General features: G+C 35.8%; 5 protein-coding genes across 10 annotated transcripts in view; 2 read left to right on the top strand and 3 right to left on the bottom strand.

The window, feature by feature from the left end:
* The first annotated feature begins 3,876 nt into the window (after window positions 1–3,876).
* On the top strand, window positions 3,877–11,748 carry LOC129576639 (alkyldihydroxyacetonephosphate synthase). 3 transcript variants are annotated; one of them, XM_055461985.1, is made up of 6 exons: window positions 3,900–4,025; window positions 4,075–4,146; window positions 8,897–9,267; window positions 9,404–10,679; window positions 10,809–10,913; window positions 11,045–11,748. In XM_055461985.1, exons 3-6 carry the CDS (start codon window positions 9,146–9,148, stop codon window positions 11,423–11,425), a joined length of 1,884 nt encoding a protein of 627 aa, XP_055317960.1. In that variant the 5' UTR covers window positions 3,900–4,025; window positions 4,075–4,146; window positions 8,897–9,145; the 3' UTR covers window positions 11,426–11,748. The 3 variants fall into 3 exon arrangements, with proteins under 3 accessions (XP_055317961.1, XP_055317960.1, XP_055317962.1); XM_055461987.1 differs by having other exon boundaries at window positions 4,075–4,194; XM_055461986.1 differs by lacking the exon at window positions 4,075–4,146 and having other exon boundaries at window positions 3,877–4,025.
* Window position 11,749: 1 nt separating this feature from the next.
* Window positions 11,750–12,753, bottom strand: LOC129576641 (protein BUD31 homolog). The gene is made up of 2 exons (XM_055461990.1): window positions 12,514–12,753; window positions 11,750–12,335 (listed from the first exon to the last, which is right to left on the bottom strand). The coding sequence occupies exons 1-2, from the start codon at window positions 12,605–12,607 to the stop codon at window positions 11,995–11,997; spliced, it is 435 nt and encodes a 144-aa protein (XP_055317965.1). The 5' UTR covers window positions 12,608–12,753; the 3' UTR covers window positions 11,750–11,994.
* Window positions 12,754–12,875: 122 nt separating this feature from the next.
* Window positions 12,876–14,876, top strand: LOC129576640 (MOB kinase activator-like 4). Of its 2 annotated transcripts, none has more exons than XM_055461988.1 (4): window positions 12,876–13,052; window positions 13,529–13,692; window positions 13,802–14,011; window positions 14,091–14,876. In XM_055461988.1, the coding sequence occupies exons 1-4, from the start codon at window positions 12,993–12,995 to the stop codon at window positions 14,332–14,334; spliced, it is 678 nt and encodes a 225-aa protein (XP_055317963.1). In that variant the 5' UTR covers window positions 12,876–12,992; the 3' UTR covers window positions 14,335–14,876. The 2 variants fall into 2 exon arrangements, with proteins under 2 accessions (XP_055317963.1, XP_055317964.1); XM_055461989.1 differs by lacking the exon at window positions 12,876–13,052 and adding an exon at window positions 13,271–13,430.
* Window positions 14,877–15,436: 560 nt separating this feature from the next.
* LOC129576638 (uncharacterized) lies at window positions 15,437–16,954 on the bottom strand. The gene is made up of 3 exons (XM_055461983.1): window positions 16,655–16,954; window positions 16,183–16,525; window positions 15,437–16,005 (listed from the first exon to the last, which is right to left on the bottom strand). Exons 1-3 carry the CDS (start codon window positions 16,782–16,784, stop codon window positions 15,933–15,935), a joined length of 546 nt encoding a protein of 181 aa, XP_055317958.1. The 5' UTR covers window positions 16,785–16,954; the 3' UTR covers window positions 15,437–15,932.
* A 114-nt stretch (window positions 16,955–17,068) lies between these two features.
* The window catches only part of LOC129576633 (ribonuclease P protein subunit p25-like protein), a 12,705-nt gene continuing 8,962 nt past the window's right edge, over window positions 17,069–20,811 (bottom strand). For 2 of the 3 annotated variants that reach the window (XM_055461979.1, XM_055461977.1), the window contains exons 2-5: window positions 18,054–18,179; window positions 17,802–17,983; window positions 17,515–17,631; window positions 17,069–17,422 (exon numbers count right to left, since the gene is read on the bottom strand). In XM_055461979.1, coding sequence (XP_055317954.1) covers window positions 17,212–17,422; window positions 17,515–17,631; window positions 17,802–17,983; window positions 18,054–18,149 — 606 coding nt within the window. In that variant the 5' untranslated portion in view covers window positions 18,150–18,179 and the 3' untranslated portion in view covers window positions 17,069–17,211. The remainder of the gene's footprint in view (window positions 17,423–17,514; window positions 17,632–17,801; window positions 17,984–18,053; window positions 18,180–20,811) is intronic. The other variant, XM_055461978.1, reaches the window with a different exon arrangement.

The raw sequence follows: 20,811 nt of genomic DNA, 5'->3' as shown, positions 1-20,811 counted from the left end.
GAATACTTCAACCAAATATAAATGGGAAAAAACATTTTCCATCACGAACGCATCTCCAAAAATGGAAAAAAAAGTGACCTCTGTTTTTATTGCGCCATAGTCGTTTTTTGTTCATCTGTTCGATGAAAATTCCATCGTTGGTCGCCATTGGGTTGAGTAAAAAAAACTTCGACACATTTAAATGTGTACAAGAAGTAGCATCCAATTCGATTTTCAAATGAAACGCGTTTGAATACTGAAAGCCGAATAAGTCGTAAACAAATGAACACGCATTAAAATTTACATCACATTTTTTCCCTTTTTTCCTCTCTCTCTCTCTCTCTCTCTCTCGCAGCTGTTCGACAGAATCATTCGGATGAAAATAATGGAGCACATAAAACGAATGTGCTTGAACCGTTTTTTTTTGTTCGTTGTCATCCGTTGTCGCTAGGCCATTCGGAAAAATTAGCTAGTAACACCATCAACGCACCACCAAAGGAAAAATTGATCTCGATTTGATTTAATAAAGAAGTTAATCGCATAAAAGAATCTAGCGGAGATAACAGGCAAAATGACATAATCATGATCGCATCTCTCTCCATGGCCACCATTTGTCTACCAATCGACTCATAAGACAAATAATACTACACTGGTTGGGCGAATTTTTCCCGAATTACATGATTGGCCCTCCGGAAAACTTTTCTCATCATCAGCACCGACATAATCGTCGTCGTTGACGCATCTGCACCAGTGGTGAGCGGGCTTGGCATCATCGTATATCCAAAATTTCATCATGAATCTGCTAATTAATTCATTAATTAGTGTAGTATGTTCATCAACCAATTAAGTGTCTGTTTTTGGCATTTATTTAGATGACTCCATACCCAGGGGCACCACATGTGGGTGGCTGTGTGCTTCCATTTTTATTTGCACTTCACGAAAATTCACACACATCAAATGTCGAATTTTTTTTTCTGTCCGTCATTACATAAAGCATAAATACGTGAGTCAATAATACGTGATCTGCATAAATTTCGGTAAATTTTATCCATGTGAAAAAGTTGTCAGGTTTTTCATTCACGATTCGCTGAAATTGTAGGAACAACAAAAGAACAACAAATTTATACTGAAATTATATGCAAAGCCAGAGAGATTTTTGGAGGATAAATATTTGGAGAAAAACAACGACGGAAAAATTCGAAACATTTGTTATCGAAAAGTTTGCTCTCCGCTTTTCATGCGGCAGATGACCGTATTTTACCATTTAATTTGTTGCCGTTGTGAGAGGGGGATAGAAGGGCAGAGCGAAAGAGGGAGATAAAAGAGCAGAGCGAAAGAGACAGAGACAGAGTAAACAAGACCGCAGATCTTCGCTTCGCTCCGCTCCGCTCTGCGTTCTTGAAGCTTGTAAATTTAAGGGGTTTAAATAATTTGATATTTCTCATCAAATTATTATCGTAAGCACTACATGGAATGTAGTTTTAATCGTTGGAAATGTTTGTTTCACAAGTTTTAGTTATAAATCATTTTAATATTGTCAAAAATAATTAAATAAATTCATACGATGATATTGTATTCTTGACTTATGTGTTTTATGTACAATGTATATTGTACGTTCAATGTGAATGGTCATCGCACATTATTTCACATTGGCAACGAAAAAAGTGTAAAGAATATTTTTTTAGTTATCTCAAAATTGAATTACGTGAACATTATATTATTTCTTATTTTGCAATTAGGCGTAATTGCTTCATTTGAAATAAAAAATATGGATATTAAAATGAATTAGTTTACGGTCGAAAAAAAAATGGCCTAAAGAGTCTTAAAAAATTTTCGGGAAAAAAAATCACTACAGTAGCCTACATTCCATGTAGTGCTAAACAAGACCGCAGATCGTCGCTTCGCCCCTCTCTGCGTTCTTTATGTTATTTAAAATTGAGTATTTAAATTAATTTGATTTTCCCATCAAATTATTCATCGAAGCACTACATAGAATACTAATCGAAGCATACATTTCTTTATTTTATGAAAATTATTAGAAATAATATCAAGTATGTTCGATTCGGACTCTATTTTTTCTGAAGATGTTAAAATCTAAGGTGGAAATTGTTAATTTACGTAATTCAGTCAAGAAGGGAAAAATGAAAGTTCAAGTACCAATAAAACAAAAATTATTAATAATATTGATATTATAAATAATAATAAATCAATCAATTGAATAAAATTATAATTCTATATATTATATTGTAATCTCTTAAAAATGGGTTTTGGGTACGATAATGTGAACGTGGATTATACATTATTTCACATTGAGAATTAAAATAATATGAATTTTTTTTTTTGAGTTATCTCAAACATGAATTACATGAACATGACATTATTATATTTTTATAATTAGGCGTAATTGCTTTATCTCAAATTAGAACTTCGGATAGAAAAAAGAATTAATTTTTGGTCCAAAAAAATGACCTAAAGAGTCTTAAAATTTTCTCGAGAAAAAAAAACAAATACAGAAGCCTATATTAGTATATATTCCATGTATACTACATTCCATGTAGTGCTAAAAAAGGAGCGAAAAAAAACAGTTTCATACTCTGCTTGCATTTAAAATACATTAAAATAACCGGACACTTGGTAAACTATTGCGAATATCGTTTTTCGAATGGTGGGCTTTGCAATGGATATATTGCAGTACGTAGTCTTCGTAACGTTGGATCCATTCAGTATACCTCTATATCGGCAAAGTCCATGAAAATGAACGAAATCGAAAACTTTCATCATGAATCATTTATTTGTTTTTCCCCCTTTCGACGCATGGTTTGTCCCGTTGAAGAAAGCTCTTATCATTCCTCTGTAAACTATCCACTTTTCAAAACTCTCTGAACAGTGTTCAGAATGAGTGAACACATGGATAGACTTAATTTCACTTTTTTTTTGATAAAAACATTTTCTTTTGTGAAATACTTTTACTCAAACTCAATGTTGTCCAATTGATGAAAATTTCAGATAATATTTAACATTGTGCAAGAAATTTTTGTTCAGCGCGCAACGACGAAAAATTGTCTTTGTTTTTGATTCATTTCGGCAAATATTTCATCCGGGTGAAATGTGGATTAATCAATTTAATTGAATGTCGCTTGTCATTTTCAAGTGACTGCAATGAAAAATGTTGACTTTAATTACAACTCTCAGACATAGAAGACGTATGCTTAAAAGATTCAAACCGAATGATTGAAGTGGGCATTGCAAAAAGCAATTAGTGTTACATTTATCGATTGTTCTGTTTGTTTTCGGTAGATACAGTTTCGAACCGCTTTTCTTTGTTGTTGTATTTTCTTCGTTATTGAAGTTGTTACTGATTACGAATGAAAAATTTAATATCACGAGATAAAATTGTTAAAACACCGTTGTATATCGTTAGATATCGTCTTGACAGTGCAAACTTACGGCGATAAACAAATAGTTAGCTTAGAAACGTTTGACAAAATCCAGTTAAAATTGGTGCGTGCACATATGACTTAGTCTCACATATTTCGGCTTATTGAACGGTGAGCCAAACAGAAAGCGAAAGAGAAAAAGAGCGAGTGAGGGAACGATAGAGGGAACCGAACTTGAAAATGCTTCGTGCACGAGCGGTACAGCATTACCGGCTGAATGACGAATTGTAACTGCTTATGTTCACCTAAAACTGAATCACCCGAAAAATGTGTGTTGTTTTCAGTCATACGGTTGTGTACACGGATAGATATATAGTATGCGAGTATATCTCAAGTACACAGTTTCAGTATAGTGTGTATAGTATATATATATAAATGGAATACGATATGGGAGCATGGAATGAATGTGGCAAGTATGCGCATTTGCGCACACCAGATGACTATGTTTGAGCGAATAGATGAATTTAGTTACAACACGGATGCCGTCGCGACGTATTCAACGTTTTATAAACAGTGTTTTTCTGTCTCGTCTTATTCAAGACAAAGTTCAATCGCCGTGTGCGTTTGCCGGACGATAAGAAACAACAAAAATCACAGATTTTCAATACGGTTTGACATTTTTTTTTTATAACAATATCAATTTTCCCTTCAATTGCAGGAAATTCGTTGACTCATAGATCATGTTTGATACCACGCTTTTATAGCGGCATTTAGTGGAATACAGTGAATGGTGTGTGTGTGTGTTTTCTTTTTTGACTATTGAAAGTGAAACCCGAATGTAAGCGTTGAAATCCCACTTGATTTATTGGATTTTCTCTCAAATTCGTGAACTTTTAATTTATCCAATAATTTATTTGAACTCAATGTCAATTGTAGCGTTTGATTGAGGTGAATGGATGGTAACAAGAATGCATTTCCATGATTCTTACTCAGCGAACTAAATACAGTTTTAAAAGAAGAAAACAAATTCAACGAGACGAACAATATCGTTGTGATGATATACAATACAAGAGAATAAGTCAACCAAGTGTCGCCATTTCGATTGATTTAAGGGTGTGCAATACATAACTGGTGAATAGTAATCGTGACCTCATTTAATAGCCTAGAAAATCGAAATAAAACCTAATTAAAAACACAGTTTGAAATTTTATCCGATCACAAATAGCACTTGTGCGCAATTTATCCATGCAATTAACATCAATGTAAACAGCAAAAGAGTGCAAACTCTCTCAAACAAACACCAACGGCTGTTGTCATTCATTCAATTTTTGTTTCGGTTTTGTTTTTCTTCGTTTTTCCTCTTCGTCTTTGTACCGACAATGTGTGTAAATAACAAACAAAAATGCAATTGATTCGGCATTTTGAGCTGAGCAAAACGTAGGCAAACACAACAAAGCGAAGATGAAAAAAAAAAATGTCAATATAAATCTAATAATATATTTGTAGTGTATAGTTTTTCCTCACGTTACCGCATGCCACACTGCGCAAGCCCCGAAAACATCCGCCTGTCTTTCATTTATATACCAGTTATACACAGAGAACGGAACGGAATCGAACGGACACACAGAACCGTTCTTGTGCTCGGGTTGGAAGAAATGACGACAAAAAAAGGGGGATGATAGACTCACACTGACTGTTTTGCATGCAGTTACGATGTGTATACAAACTGTCCTTTTAATTTTTGAAATATTTCTGAATATGGTTGCTATCCCCTGTTCTGAAAATTTTGTTTTCCTACTGCTAGCTTACACGTGGTCGAATGAGAGAATGCCGCTAATGAAATATGTAACTTTCCATTTTCATTCCTTGGTCCGCTTATTTTCCAACACACATACAAATTACCAATTTCGAAGTTAATTTCAATCGAAATTTTCCGATTGTTTGACAATTTCAACTGACAAGCCTACTTTGATTTCCAATCGAACGCATTACTATCGATCCGAATCCGATGTCATCTCTTTTACTTTGTTCAAAATGATTTTCTGTCAAAAAATTCAACTGTTTAACGACATTGAATTAAAATTTTACTTTTTTCTGCTGTAAACGGTGTTTACTTGCACCTTCCAGATTGATCTCAGCCAATCAGAATAACACTCAGTCCGAGATCGAAAAATTCGTTTGTTTTGTGTTAAAAAAAGGTGCAAAAATAATTGCGATGCAAGAGTGCGCTAAATGCAAATATTGAATGTTTTTCTTCTTCTGTTGTATTCTATTTGTAAACAAAATTCCATGCATTTATTGATGTTTATAAGAATCACTCAAATGTCAAGTTTGATCTCGCGCGCTAGTAAATACGCAAAATGTATTTAATCAAATACAAATGTTTGTTTGTTCGCAGCATCACCAATCAAGGGTAGTTCGGGGCAAATCAATCGAATGTGATTTTTATGGACGGTTACATTAGTCCAGAATCATTTACCGTCGGTATTGTGTCTATTTTAGCGGCAAGCCATTGCCCTGTAATTCATGGAAAGTGATTAGTTTGATGGACGGTGTCGATTGAGATGAAACCACAACAAAGTGTCAGAACAAAAAAAAACACGTCATTGTTTTGCATACATAATCTCAGTCTATTTACCCGAAAAATTATCATTATCATCGTCGATTCATCCATCTATCTGGCGCGAAGAGTCACCGCATAGTATACACAGTGCATAACCTGGTCGTTCGTCTGGTTCGTGTGGTTTTGAGCTTCTCTTCATTTTTTCTCTCCCCCTTTTCTCTCTCTCTCCCTCTTTCTGTATAAGCATCTTGTTTGCTCAATCAAGTGCTAATATTCAATGTTTTCTTTTCTCTGTTGTTTTGATTACTTCACGTTTCCACGTAATTTAAATAAATGAACGCAAATTCATATTTGAGACACAATAATAGCACAGGTGAATTTCGTCATTTTTCTTGCATTTTGAGTTTAAGAATCGCTACAAGAAGGTATCAAATTGATTCAATCAAATTGATATCGATATAACGAACGAAATCATTGAACCGAACGGAAAGAATGATGAACCAATATGTTTTGCCGCAATTTTAAATAAGCCCAATTTAAACAAAACCAAATAAATGAACATATTTTGCCAAAATCATTGAAAAAATACATATTTTGAGAATCAAATAAAAACTATTTGACATATTCATTAACTTAAGTTGATAAAAGAAGGCAAAACTTGTGATTTCACTCAGCCTACATCTTTGTTGAATCAATACAGAATGGAGATACATCATTTATAATTAACTTTATTTGCATGCAGCAACTGATCGATTGCATTAATGTAATGTGTGTCTCGCTTTTTTTCGCTTCTCAAGCAAATAAGAATGGTAAATAGTCGCACACCAAAAATTGAGTGGCTCGGCAAACGTTTTGTGTGAGAGAAAAAAACGAGAGAGAGAGAGAGAAAAAGAGAGAGAGAACGAGATAAAAAAGTAAAATAAAAAAAAGTGTCAAATCATCACCTAATTCATAACTGAAAATTGGTGAATTTGCATTACGCGCAGTCCGAATTTATTCGCGGTATATAGGAATAATGAAAAACGTGCGATACTCGTATTTGAACGATAATTTCTTTGTACTGATCACAGGCATCAAAAAGCAGAAACAAAAAAGCGATTTTTGTTTTAAATAAAGTATGCCATTTACACTCATCTCTAGACGACAACGGCAAATGAAATGTGAAATGTTGAAAATTTCAGCATATCGGAAATCATAAAACGCACATAATTCGCCATTAAAAACAATTACTCGACCAAAAAGAAAAACGAGCGTTGTGTAAAAAAACGAGAAGAAGAAGCGATAAAATCGAATTATTACACATGAGTAATAATAAAAGCAAATTCAATGAGTTGGCCACGATTCCGGCACACACACATTCTTGGGTCGGTGATTTGTTCGGTATCGATTTCATCAAGTCATACGATTTCACTCTCATTTCAAAATCTCTCTCTTGCTCGCTCGGTAATTCCAAAATAGCACAAAATTTTCCTTTCATTTTGACATCAAAACCATATCCAATCATAGCAATAGGTGATGAAACAAAAAGCAAACGCCGAATAATTTTGTATTTGCGCTCAGCGAATATTAAATGCGTAAATAGATTGAATGAGAAAACATTCAAGTACTTAATTTTCGGCGCATTTATTTTTTCGCTGCTGTTTACCAAATGGATTTTGGCCGATATATCAGGGCGCTTTGTAATTTAACGAACGAACAAAACGACCAGTAGAAGACTGAGAGTGAGAGCGAAAAAGAGAGTCAAATGATGCTAACAAAGATCACGTAATATGATTCATGCATCTATTTGAGAATGCTGATTGGCGATTCCGTGCTGCTTTTGGCACTCCTGCAAACAATGTTCAAGTCATTAGTTTGAGGCGGCCAAATATTTGACCAATGTCTGAAAAACATCAGAGTTCACCGAAACCAAACGATGCACAAAATCGAAACTCGCTCTCTTTCATGCAATTTCACTTGGAAAATCCGGAGAAGTAAACAAAAACAAAAACAAACTGGTCCATGACTGTTGCAAATCGTTCAATTAAGATGAAATTTGTGCGAGAGATCGAAAGTGTGTCTGTGTACTAAACAAAGCACACATGGGAAAATTCAAAACAAAAATAAACCAAAAATATAGTGTTTTTGTTTTATTTACATGAGTTTGGTATCTACCGTGTGTGTATGTGGGGCTTGATTTTTTCCATGTGCCGAGTTCCGTGTAATTTTTTAATCATTTGTTTCAAACAGCTGTGTGTATATGTCGTGGTCGTTGGACACAGTGTGTTAAGTAAACAAAAGGTGCCACACAGCCACCAGGTCAAATCAATAGAAAGAAGAAGACGAAATAAACGCAAACTACAAAAAAATTATCCAATGATTTGCGCTATTTTGATGGATTTTTTCATCTTGGCTTTTATTTTTGGATGCTCGGTCGTAACTGTATTGAAATGGACCGAAATGGTTGTGATCACATTTGCCAGCGCTCCATTATTCACATGTACTTGAAATGCCTTATTTTGAATTGGTTGCATGCGACATTCATTTGCCGCTTAGAATTCGGATGTTATGCGTAAACACACCTGTCAAACATTTCATTTTTTTCGCTCTTTCGGTTTGAATTGAATTTTTCGACGCGCAAATCTCAAGCATCAATGAATGAAGCGCTCGTGCGTATGCGTGTGTGTACACTTACGCTGTTTTTTTTTGTTTTTCGGCACTGACCCATCTTCATTTTTACCATTCCTTTAGTAGGAGTGACTTTTTGTTTGTATTGTTGTTGCGACGACCAAATAGAATTTCAAAACAAAAACAATCCCATTCAAAACGACCACGATTTCCAACGTCGACCAAACACAGCACCGACAAAAGCAAAACCAAAACCAAAGCCAACCAAAAAACATGAAATGCTCTCTTTTTATTTATTCATTTCTATGTGTTAACTGATTTTTTTTTCTCTGTTTTGTTTAAACTCATTTGATTTCATTTTCATCCATAGTTTGGTTGGGTCACCAAAGAGCAAACATACCGAACAGAAAAGGAAAAAAAAACGCTGTAACAAATTTGAAAGCGGAATAAACACATCGGTCTATTGCATACACAAAAACAAAAATAAACGGTAGAGAAGCGAATAATTCCCAGTGCGAGAGAGTAAATTCGATAAACAGTTCGTCGTTCAGTTCGGTAAGAGTTTGAACAAAAGTCATACATTACTACGCCAATTGGCGATTCGAACGGCACCGAAAAAATGGCAGAAACAACTGATAGCAAATCGACCAGCAAATCTACAAATAAAAATGCAGCCACATCGGTTTTGGCACGAAATAATGGCACTGGCAAGGAGATCAAAAGCATCATTCCAAGAGAAAGGTATGGTATCGAAAATATAATTGAATCTTAACATAGGATAACTCAATTAAAATGATAGAACAATTTAAAAGAAACTTTTAATGAACAACAAACTGATGAAAGCTAAAGTCATGAAATTGAATTTGATATTTTCCAGAGAGAAGGTTCTAAAGTGGAACGGTTGGGGCTATAATGATTCTAAATTTGCGGTGACCAATGATTTTATGATCTACTTTTCGGGCGATCGATATCCCATTGGCAATCTTTTGCTGCCTTACTTCAAGCAATGGGTACAGCAAATATTCAATTTAGATTTTACATCGAGACGCGTACCAAAACCCCTGCCAACGGTTTATCCTGACCCAATTCTCAACGATACATTTATCAACGATATAAAAGCTGGAAATATTCTGTTTTCGGTCAAAGGAGTGGATCGTTTGATTCGATCGCATGGTCAAACACTGTACGAAATCCATAATTTGCGGGAGGGTATCATCAAACGCATTCCAGATGTTGTTGTTTGGCCACAATCCCATGATGATGTGGTGACAATTGTAAATGCGGCCAATTCCAGAAATGTAACCATAATACCGTTTGGTGGTGGAACATCTGTATCCGGTTCAGTGACCTGTCCACAAAATGAACAACGATCAATTGTTGCATTGGACACATCACAGATGAATCGAATGCTGTGGCTGGACCGGCCAAATATGACGGCATGCTTTGAAGCTGGAATCATTGGTCAAGATTTGGAGCGAGAATTGAAAGCGATTGGGTTAACCGTTGGCCATGAACCGGATAGCTATGAGTTTTCTTCACTCGGCGGTTGGGTTGCGACACGAGCATCGGGCATGAAAAAGAATGTGTACGGCAACATTGAAGATTTAGTGGTGCAATTGAAAATGGTCACAACAAAAGGCGTTCTCGAACGAAAGTGCCTAGCACCGCGGCTATCGTGTGGCCCAGATTTCAATCAAATTATTCTTGGATCAGAAGGTACATTGGGTGTCATAACCGAGGTTGTGCTAAAAGTTAGTAAAATGCCAACAGTACGGGCGTATGGGTCACTAATTTTTCCATACTTTGATTGTGGCGTCAAATGCTTACGCGAAGTAGCGGCACGCAAATGTCAACCGTCAAGTATTCGCCTGATTGATAACGATCAATTTAAATTCGGTCAAGCACTTAAGCCCAAAGCCACTCTCTTCGGCAGCGTCATTGAGGGTATGAAAAGAGCCTATATCACAAAGTTGAAAGGATTTGACTTGAACAAAATGTGCGTCGCAACGCTACTGTTCGAAGGCGACGAAAAAGATGTGAAACGTCAACAGAAATTAATCAATGAAATTGCCGATAAATACGGCGGCCTTCCGGCCGGTGCGGTAAACGGTGAACGAGGCTACGTACTTACCTTTGTAATTGCATACATTCGGGTAATTGACAATTTGATTGTGTTTGATTTTGTTTTTCTTTCCTTCCTTTTTTGAATTGTTTCAAATTTTCCACCATTCCGTTAAGAATTGCTCATTTTTCATATTTTCCATGTTAATTTCAATGAACAGGACCTGGCATTAGAATTTTATATTGTGGCTGAATCGTTTGAAACGTCTGTTCCATGGGACAAATGTGCGCAATTGTGTCGAAATACGAAGCTGCGTGTCTCAAAGGTATGCACCAATTCAATTGCTTTTTTCTCAGTGGTTGTTTCTGGACTGTTATTCAATTCATGAATGAATTTTCAATTCAAATCACAAATCATTTGACAACAAATAAAATATGCTCAATTTATTTTCCACAGGAATGTGAAAAACTCGGTGTAAAATACTATTTAATATCGTGCCGTGTGACACAAACCTATGACGCGGGTGCCTGTGTTTATTTCTACTTCGGTTTCAACTATTCCGAAATAAAAGATCCCGTCGAAACCTATGAGCACATTGAATCGGTGGCTCGAATGGAGATTCTATTGAATGGTGGCTCAATTTCACATCATCACGGTGTTGGAAAGCTGCGTAGCCGATGGTATCCGCAAAGTGTGAGCAGTGTTGGTGTTGGCCTCTATAAATCGGCCAAACAAGAACTCGATCCAAAGAATATATTTGCGGCGGGCAATTTATTACCCAATCCAAACGATGTGGAACACAAACTGGAGCACAACAAGCCACAATCAAAGTTGTAACAGCATTCAATTCGAAACCGGGTTCCAACATATACATTCGTTAATTTCATTTGTATGTGGTTTTCGTTTTCATTCATCATTTCCAAGAGACTAGTGTAAAGTTACCATAAGCAAATGTTTAAGGGCAATATTTCTTAAACTCTTTTTTTTTCTTTTTCTTTATTAATTTTCCAATTTCCATCCATTTCTATCGCAATGGTTCGATTTCGTGTAAGTTTTAAGTTTTTAGGGAATTTTTACTGCGGAAAAAAAATGTATGTCTTTTTAGTTGATTATTGATACAGAAATAAAAGAAAAAAAGAAGAAACAAAACAACAACAGAACTTGAGAGATTTAATTGGTTTTATTCTCTTATGCAGCATTTGAAAAAAAAAGAGTAAATTTGTAGTTCACAGAATGGAAATGTGTTTGTATAAACTCAAGTCAGAGGTTTTCATTGTCGTGTTTGTTTGTTTTTTCGTGGATATTAAAATACTCTCTCAGAAAAGTGAGAAACTTATCATCTAAATGTTGCCTAACAGTATACACGATTCGGTTTTTGGAGTCGATGTTTTTTTTTTGTCTGTCGCTCAGCCGGAACAACCGCGACATCCACAATGTACACATTCAACAATCCGTCCTTCTTCCAGTTTCGATTTGGGCACACGACATATGCAATTTGTACCGAAATTTGTGTCACGCGTTTGGATGCAACGCAAACAGCACAGATTCTCATAACCAGACTTTTTCCATTTCGCTATTAAATTGGGATCGGCAATCTTCTCCGCAATACAGTAATCGTACAATTCACGGCTAATCGCCTTTCGGCGATAGAATAAATCATAGATATAACGGGATTTTTGATGATGCACTTTGAAAATTGGCCACAATGATTCATTTATACGCTTTCCTTCATGCGGATCCGTTTCAGCTGCAAAAAAAAGAAGGGAAAAAAATCAACTCATTTAGTTATTCACTTCAATGATAACAGAAAACAAGTGTTGCTCTCTTTCAGTTCTTGATAAAATGCGTTGAAAGAAAAACGGAGTGTAAATACAAAACCACCGTATCGTTTGTTAAACGTATTGTGATCGTGTCAAAACGTTTACCTTCTCTCATTTTCTGTTCCAATTCTTCCAATGTGGGTTCGATCAGTTCCCATCCATCTGGCGGCTTCTTGCGACTACGGCGAATTTTCGGCATTTTTCTATACTTTGGACGATACTCAAAAAAAAATTGACCTAACTATACAAATTCGGTTCAGAAGAATTCAACAATAAAAAAAATGTGTTTCTTTTATGGAAGTATCAACTTATTTGATGGCTTGAACTAGAGTGAATGACGTTTGGTGTGTGTGTGTGTGTGTTTATGTGTTTTTTCTACATCGTTTGTCATTCATTCCGTGTTGCCCGATGTGTTGGTCTGCATGTGTATATTTGATGCGATAGCATCAGATCACCGATAGGGACACACAAGGGTGAAAATTCGATGAACAGAGAGAGTGAAAAAAAAATAAGAAGAGGAAAAGGTATCTGTCAACAAAATTTTTTCTTTCTCTTGTTAGTAGTACATATATGCAATTTTAACCATGAAGATGGCTGACACCACACCAATTATCCGCAGAAATCGTCCTGGAACCAAGGCAAAGGTAAATTAATTCCCAGCTAAATGATATTGAATACCGTACGATTGTGGTTAATCTATCAAAATATGAAATCGATTGCATCGCTCGAAAATGGTTTGATGGCTGAAAATTTGGATGCTGAATTGGTCATGTTTTGGTTACACCTGATATTTGACATACAGACGGAATACGATTAATCTCTCTCTCTCTCTCTCTCTCTCTCTCTATCACTTTGGGTATGCTGTTTTTGTGTTCGCCTGTGTTGTTGATGAAATTAAATTGTGTACCAACCAGTTTTTTTTATTCAATCAATTAGTGGCTTGCAAATTGCAATTAATTTCAAGGTGTCGGCTGGAGAAATTGTGTTGTGTGATGGCGACTTGATGAGTCGTGTGTGCGTGTGTATGTGCATTGTTTGGTTTTATGTGAAGAATTGCAAGTTGCACTCTAGCAAATCAATCTAATTTCATTTCATTAACGAAATTATGTCATTTACGTAGGACTGGTGCCATTGGCCAGATGAACTGTTTGAGGAAATGGACAGCACATTGGCTGTACAACAGTATATACAGCAGCTGATCAAAAATGATCCATCAAATATCGAAGTAATATTAACGATGCCGGAGTCACAAGATGAAGGCGTCTGGAAATATGAGCACTTAAGGTAAACTCTCCTTGCTGGATGATTTAATTCTTCTTTTTCTCAATCATAACAAGTGAAAAAGGGTAGGCAAGATGAAGTGATTGATGTCGTTTCGTTCTAATTTTTCTAGGCAATTTTGCATGGAGCTAAATGGATTGGCGGTACGATTGCAAGCCCACTGTGTTCCTAGTACATGTACACAAATGACTGCCACCGAACAATGGATATTTTTGTGTGCCGCCCATAAAACACCAAAAGAATGTCCTGCTATCGATTACACACGCCATACACTGGATGGTGCAGCCTGTCTATTGAATAGTTGCAAATACTTTCCAAGCAGGTAATCAATCAATCTCCAATTGATTCAATTTGATTTCGGAAATGAAAACATTGCTCTACAACTTTTCATATACACATAGAATTTCCATCAAAGAGGCATCTGTAGGTAAACTAGGTTCGGTGTGTCGTCGAGTTTATCGCATATTTTCCCATGCGTACTTTCATCATCGCCGTGTTTTCGACGATTTCGAAAGCGAAACGTATTTGTGCCATCGTTTTACACATTTCGTCACTAAATATACGTTAATGTCAAAGGAAAATCTCATCGTACCAATCGAAGGTGAAACTGATGTTGGCACCGTTGCCGGTGAAAGTGAAGCATAAATATTACAAGAAGAAGAGGAAAAAAAACAACAACAACATCAACAACAATTCCGCATTCAGCTATAAAAATTTCAAATACGATGATTGTATAATTTATTTAAACTCAATCTTAATATTTACTGAATTATCGAACAGTAATGATGAAAAGAAAACACTCAATATGACACATATATAAGAAAAAAAAATTTAAACGTAAAGAAAAACCAATATGAAACATTCTTAAAACAATAGATTGTAGGTGTGTGAGATTCCTTTGCATTTTATTATGTTCATTCAAAAACAAAATCATTTAAAATTAATTTTTTTCCTTCGTTTATTTCATTAGCCGAGAGAAAAAAAAATACATAATAGAAACCATAACACTAACTCTGTACAATCATTTATTCAGTGATTTGTTTTTTAACCGTTTAACGGCATATCGTCATGTTGTGGACGACAGGATCAATCTTACTCTCATTGACCAAACCTTTCAAATAGAAATAGCACAGGAACTATGTTTAAGGACATTAGAATGCAAATAAATCTTAATTAATGAACAACAATAACAATGTTATTTTATTCAGACAAATGCTGCTTAGTTGCGCGCTCATGAATTTTATTCATTTTGTGACTATTGAAATTCGATTGAATTTTTTAAGTGGCACGGATTCAGACTATTGAACTCAACATTTGGATAACATCCAGCCAGTTGAATTAAAGAAGAGTGTATTTCTTTATGATACCAATCATCGCTCAATTGAAAATGAAAACCAAGCGTAAACTCAATTATTTCCGAAACGAATGGAATTTTGGAACGAAAATATATTTCCGTGTGCAAGAATAAAATAAATGGAGTTCTTCAATGAAATAGTACTAAATCATTCTCTGTGACCACATTACAGCTAAAATTTGCTGAGAAAATAATCATTGTAGAAAATTAAGAAAAATTACAATTTTCAATTATTTCATTACAATGATGATCTGCATGTCTTATGCTACATCTTATGTGCTCATCCCATCAATCAGACGGATCGAATCAAATGGATGCATCAACTCGGCAAAAAAGAATCATAAAAGTGATTTATGACATTAAAATTGAGACACAAATTAAACAAATGGTCGGTGAAATATTCGAAAGTATCATTTATTTGGCCATTGACTTTTGAACATTGTGTTCTTTTATTTTGTTCTACAATTTTCTCTCCAAATCTCTTTTATTTTACAATTTTATTGTTTCTCTAAAAAATATTTTCCCTTTCTAAGCATTATCTCTTGAGTCAAATTATCCTTACTAAATTTACCAAATATACATTTTTTTTCCCTTAAAATACAAATTACATATTGATTAAACTGACATAAAACACGCATAATAATCACATTGGATCGATTTATGGATTTTGAGGTACAAAAGTAGAGTTTTTTTTAATATAGAGTTGTTGTTGTTGTTATTATTATTTTTCACTCTGTTAGCATCGAATGAACGCCCATGTCAATTTTGATAACACCATCTTGGCAAGAAAAAAGTGTGAGACCGCCAGATCAATAGTAACAGAGTATTCAGTACGAGGTGTATTGTGGTTTGATTGCACTTTTTTTTATCATTGAGTCGCTTTGCGTTGTTATTGAATGCTGTAGATTTGTTTGCAACGTTCGCAGCACGCATTCATGTCGACCGAATTATCGCAGCATCCGCTGTAAGATAGAATAGAATTTGTGATTGGAATTGAAATTTTATCCCAAACATGGTAAAACAATTCGAAAATATAGACGATTAAAAACCGAAAAGCAGAAACATAGTTTAAATTGTCAAACTCTTTGAGTGGATCTACTGAATCACTGGTGGTATCATCCATGATTCTCACTACTTACAATAGTTGAACGCAGCTCATGCAGAGCGGTGCATTGCACTGGATGCACGAAATACCACAAAATTCGCAAATTTCCAAGTTACAATTGATGCAATCGGTGGCTTGAATAGCCGATGGTTTGGCGCAAAAGCGACATCGACGTGACACCGTTTCGGCGGCATACTTTGAGCTTGCATCGATGTAGTTGATTTGACCATCGCCCATAAGGCAAATATTATCACCGAATTGTTGCCACTTTGACATTGGCTGCTGAACTGGGGTCATTTCAATTTCATTGTTGTTATTGTTTGCCTTTTCAATTGATTTTGGATTCGCATTTTGGAATAACATCCGGATGGTTTTATCTGCACAATAAAAAAAATCATGTTAAAATCGCGAATCAATCATTCGTCTGCATGCAGTGCAATGAAAGATGATCCAACCAGAATGATCCTCTTGGGTTATCGATATGTTGTGTATTTGTATGTACTTACCATGAATTTCTTTCATTTTCGTTTGATTATTCATGTTAACTGTTTGCTCGTTGATAAACTGTTTCGATTGAACCATATGATCAAATTCGGTTTCCGAACGGGTTCGCTTACGACTCACGCTCAAAGCCATTTCAATAGATTTTTTTTTCAATTGGTTCTCGATTTGTACTTTAGTCAATCTTTTAGTCTATCGTTGAAATGTTGAACCAGTTCTAACGTCAGCTTTGAATCAATCAAAATTTTAGTGGAAAGTTGTGTTTTTACCACCGGCCGAACAGACGCATAGTCAAACTGACAGCAAAAGTGACAGTTCAAAATACATACACAGAAAATGCTGTTAGATACGTGAATTGGAGATTACCCGATTCGAATCATATTCATAAGCTGTTTTTAGACAAAAATACGTTAAGTACACAATATTTTTTTTCAGTATTTTATTCTTTAAAAAAAAAAAATTCGAAAAATTCCCTTCAAAAAAATTTAAAGATTTTTTCCTCTTTTTTTCGTCTTAAAAATAAATTCAACAATGTTTTCAAAAGAAATCGTAAATAAACGCTTCAGTCAACTTCCATTTGATTGGAGTTTCCTTTGGGTTTTCGATTGGGTTTCTTTGGTTTCTGTTGATTTTGATTGTTTGATGGTTCATTTGCATCGGATCGGTTTGCTCTCAATGGTTGATTCCCCTGCGATTCGCGTCGATTTGAGTTGTTTGATCGATTATGGTTCGATTCCACCCAAAATGTTGTCTTATTCTTCGAAAATTGATACCTACGCAGGAAGAAATTGGAAAATTGATTAAATTTGAATAAATTTCGTACGAATTGCAATGGAATTTCGATACAATAATGAAACCCACTTACCCTGGTGATTTTGGATCGATTTCATCGAGCGACATCAAAATATGAACACAGGGAATATTTCGTTTCACCACAATTGGCTCAAGACCATCAAGTAATGGATCCCAGTATTCTTCGTTTCTGGAATTGAAAGAAAAAAGTTCGTCAAAGTTCGTCAAATCAGTATAGAATCTTTTTCTTTCACTCATCTATTCATGTTTTGACCATTTTGATTCCGTTTCCGTTATTTTCTAATTTCTAGTATTGTTTTTAGCACAACATGGGTATCTCTTTGTCGATTCTCAACTTACGTTTTATAGCATAATCTAGTAACTTGGTGTAGTGTGAAATCTCTCTTCAATATTTCGGCGCATGATATCGTTTTCCCAACGCCACCGCCGTACCCGGTCCATACAATTGTACGATGCTCGCCCGACTGCAGTGCTTTCTTAGCAAATTCAATCACATTTGGCACAGCTGTTCCACCTTTCACCTAAAAACCGTGCAACAACCAATCTTTATCAATTTCGTAAGTTAAGCAAGGAAAAAATGTACCAACTCACATGCATCCACAGGAAATCTTCGGGTAAATTTTCGATTTGAATATCGTTTCGAGTCAGCTCTTCCTCGACATTACGCCCTTTTCGATAGTTCATCATTTTTGAAGGCCGACTTCTTATGCTGAACACCTGAAATTGAGTAATTGAATAATTATATGAAATTTTTTTTTTACAGTTTTGTTGATAATAAGTATAGCTTCAGTTGAGTTGACAAAAAGCGAAAAGGCCTTTGATCAGAGATTTGATATCGAAAAAATCAATTATTTTTCGAATAAAAGCCAGAAAATTAAACAAATGGTTCATTAAGAAACCAATTTAAAAAAATGGCACAAATCATGATTACGCTCTTGATAATTGCTCATAAAGTCGACTCACGTTATGACTGTGGAGTGTGTACTTTAACTGTAATAATAAAATTGATCAACGAAGTGTCGAAAGTGCGAAAAATCGGTAACAAACTAGAGAAGAGTGACACAGAAAAACGGCCGAACATGATTGCACATTTCATTTGGAATGTATTTTGAGTGAAGATTGTGTGTTGTTGCCCCATCATCGTTTGATTGAGTGAGAGACATCATTCGACTTGCAGTGCTATTGATTTCAATGGAAGTTTTGGCAATGGCACGTAGGCATTGTGGAATGCTAACTATTTAGCTATATTTTCTGGTTTGATAAGAGAGCGAGAGAGAACAGTCAACAGCACCCACGTCTGATGTGCATGTGACTAGATGGCGCTAACCAGCTTTGGTAGTCACTTTAAGCAAATTTTTATTTTGATTGCAATAGATAATGCGGTTGTTGGTGATAATTTCATTTTATCTATGTGTGTGACTGTCGTTTTTTTTGTGCGAAAGGCACTGGATTCGATTCAGCCAGTCAGTCGATAAAATCGAATGAACGAAGCATTCGAACAAGGAGGCAACAGCAGCAGCAGCAGCAGCAGCAGCAGCAGCAGCAGCAGCAGCAGCAGCAGCATTCAGAATGATATGGAAGGAGTGAGAATTGGAATTCAGGCTACGCATTCCATTTCACATTCTTCGATAGCACTCGGGCTGTTGATGATGATGTTCAGTGTGCATTGTATTCGATTCGAAGGCGAAAATGCTCATTCTCGTTGCCACTTCAATGTCGATTCAATTATAATTTTGCTGCTGATGGTAGTGCTAAACATGTCATGCGTTTTTTTTTCTCCCGCAAATAATACGAAAACGTCGAACATCCATCTCCCTCTCATATATTTTCAATTTCTAAGTTTTTGTTTTTCCCTTGAGCTCTTCGCAGGAATTGGTATATAGTTTAGTGTATGCGCGCGTGTGTTTGTTGACAAACCGCATGCTGTTGTGTAATAATCAACAAACTTCTTGATCAAGACCAACACTTCATTCATAGTTTATCGATAATGCCTTCTTAATTCTTGTTCGGGGCGAAAAAATATTCGCGTTGAATATCCCGGATGAATTTCGTTGCGAGAACATTTTCGGCGTTGAAAATGTTGCACTCAATCCCAATGGTAATCCCGGTTTTGGAGCGAGCGAGAGAGAGAGAGAGAGAGAGAGAGAGAGAGAGGGAGCGTATCCTTAAATGAATTTGATATTCAAATAAACTTCTGTTGAGGATTGAGTGCGAATAATATCAACAATAAACCTTTTTAAGTATTTCAAATGTAAACTGATGCCGTAATAAGCACTAATCTAATACTGCCATCCCCACTCCATTCGCTCATTGTGCGCGACTTCGAAGGAAGAAAAAAAATGACATTAACATATCGTTCCAAAGAAAAAGTGTGCAAGCAAAATTGAAATTTACTTAGAAACAGTGAACATCCTTACCGTCGACCCACTACACATTGTTCAAATAGAAGCGACCGCTGCGGGTTCATTCACAGATGAATATTGGCGAATTGTCTCACGCGCTCGAATTACATTTAACAAAAAAAAATTATATTAAGAATACCACATATACACGTCACATGCCAAAATGTGAGCACATGGAGCCATTGAAAGTCGATCGTCAGCCTATTCGCAAGCGGCTGCTCGATACAATCGATTTAAATAGAAGGAAAAATAAATCAACCAACCGACCAACCAAAAAAAAATGACGCAAAAAGCTCACGTCATAGATGTGAATGAATAATTCTATTTGTTTCATTGAAATTCGACGAATTGTGCAAAAAACTACGGATGAAAATCGATCTTTCCATCATAAATAGAAAAAATTGTTCTGATAAAAACAGGAAAAAGAATGCAAAAAAAAACGATGAGTCAAAGGTATCTTTTTATCGTTATCCCCTCTAATACGAAGGGAATTTGAATTTCCAGCCACCAAAATATTTACCGCACTCCAGTCGATAGACGTGTAAATCGGGGCGAAAATTCATTCACAAAAATATTTGGCTGGAAGTGGAGCGGAAACACAGAGAACCACGAAAAGTGCCGTCGACGTCAAAGACAATTTTCGAATAAGACGGTTAGTGAGTTTCATCAAGGGGGGGGGGGGGGGGTGGCGAAAAAAGGAAATGATTTCGATGCCGTCGATTTCGGTACATACGTCATTACCTCATCTCAAGTGCACAAAGGGTAAAAATGGTGCGAGAACATTTCAATAGCACATATTTTTTTATAGCCAGTCACTCCACATTACCGAATGGAATAATGAAAAGTGCAGACAAATTCGGGAAAGAGACAGAAGAGAGAGCAAACGGGTGAAGGTTTGAAAGAGAGAGAGAGAGAGAGAGAGAGAGAGAGAGAGAGAGAGAGAGAGA

The sequence above is a fragment of the Sitodiplosis mosellana genome, unplaced genomic scaffold (genome assembly GCF_009176505.1).
Source record: "Sitodiplosis mosellana isolate CC-2019 unplaced genomic scaffold, AAFC_SMos_1.0 Smas_scaffold_6191, whole genome shotgun sequence".
Classification (NCBI taxonomy): domain Eukaryota; kingdom Metazoa; phylum Arthropoda; class Insecta; order Diptera; family Cecidomyiidae; genus Sitodiplosis; species Sitodiplosis mosellana.
This window is presented reverse-complemented; position numbering and strand designations above follow the sequence as displayed.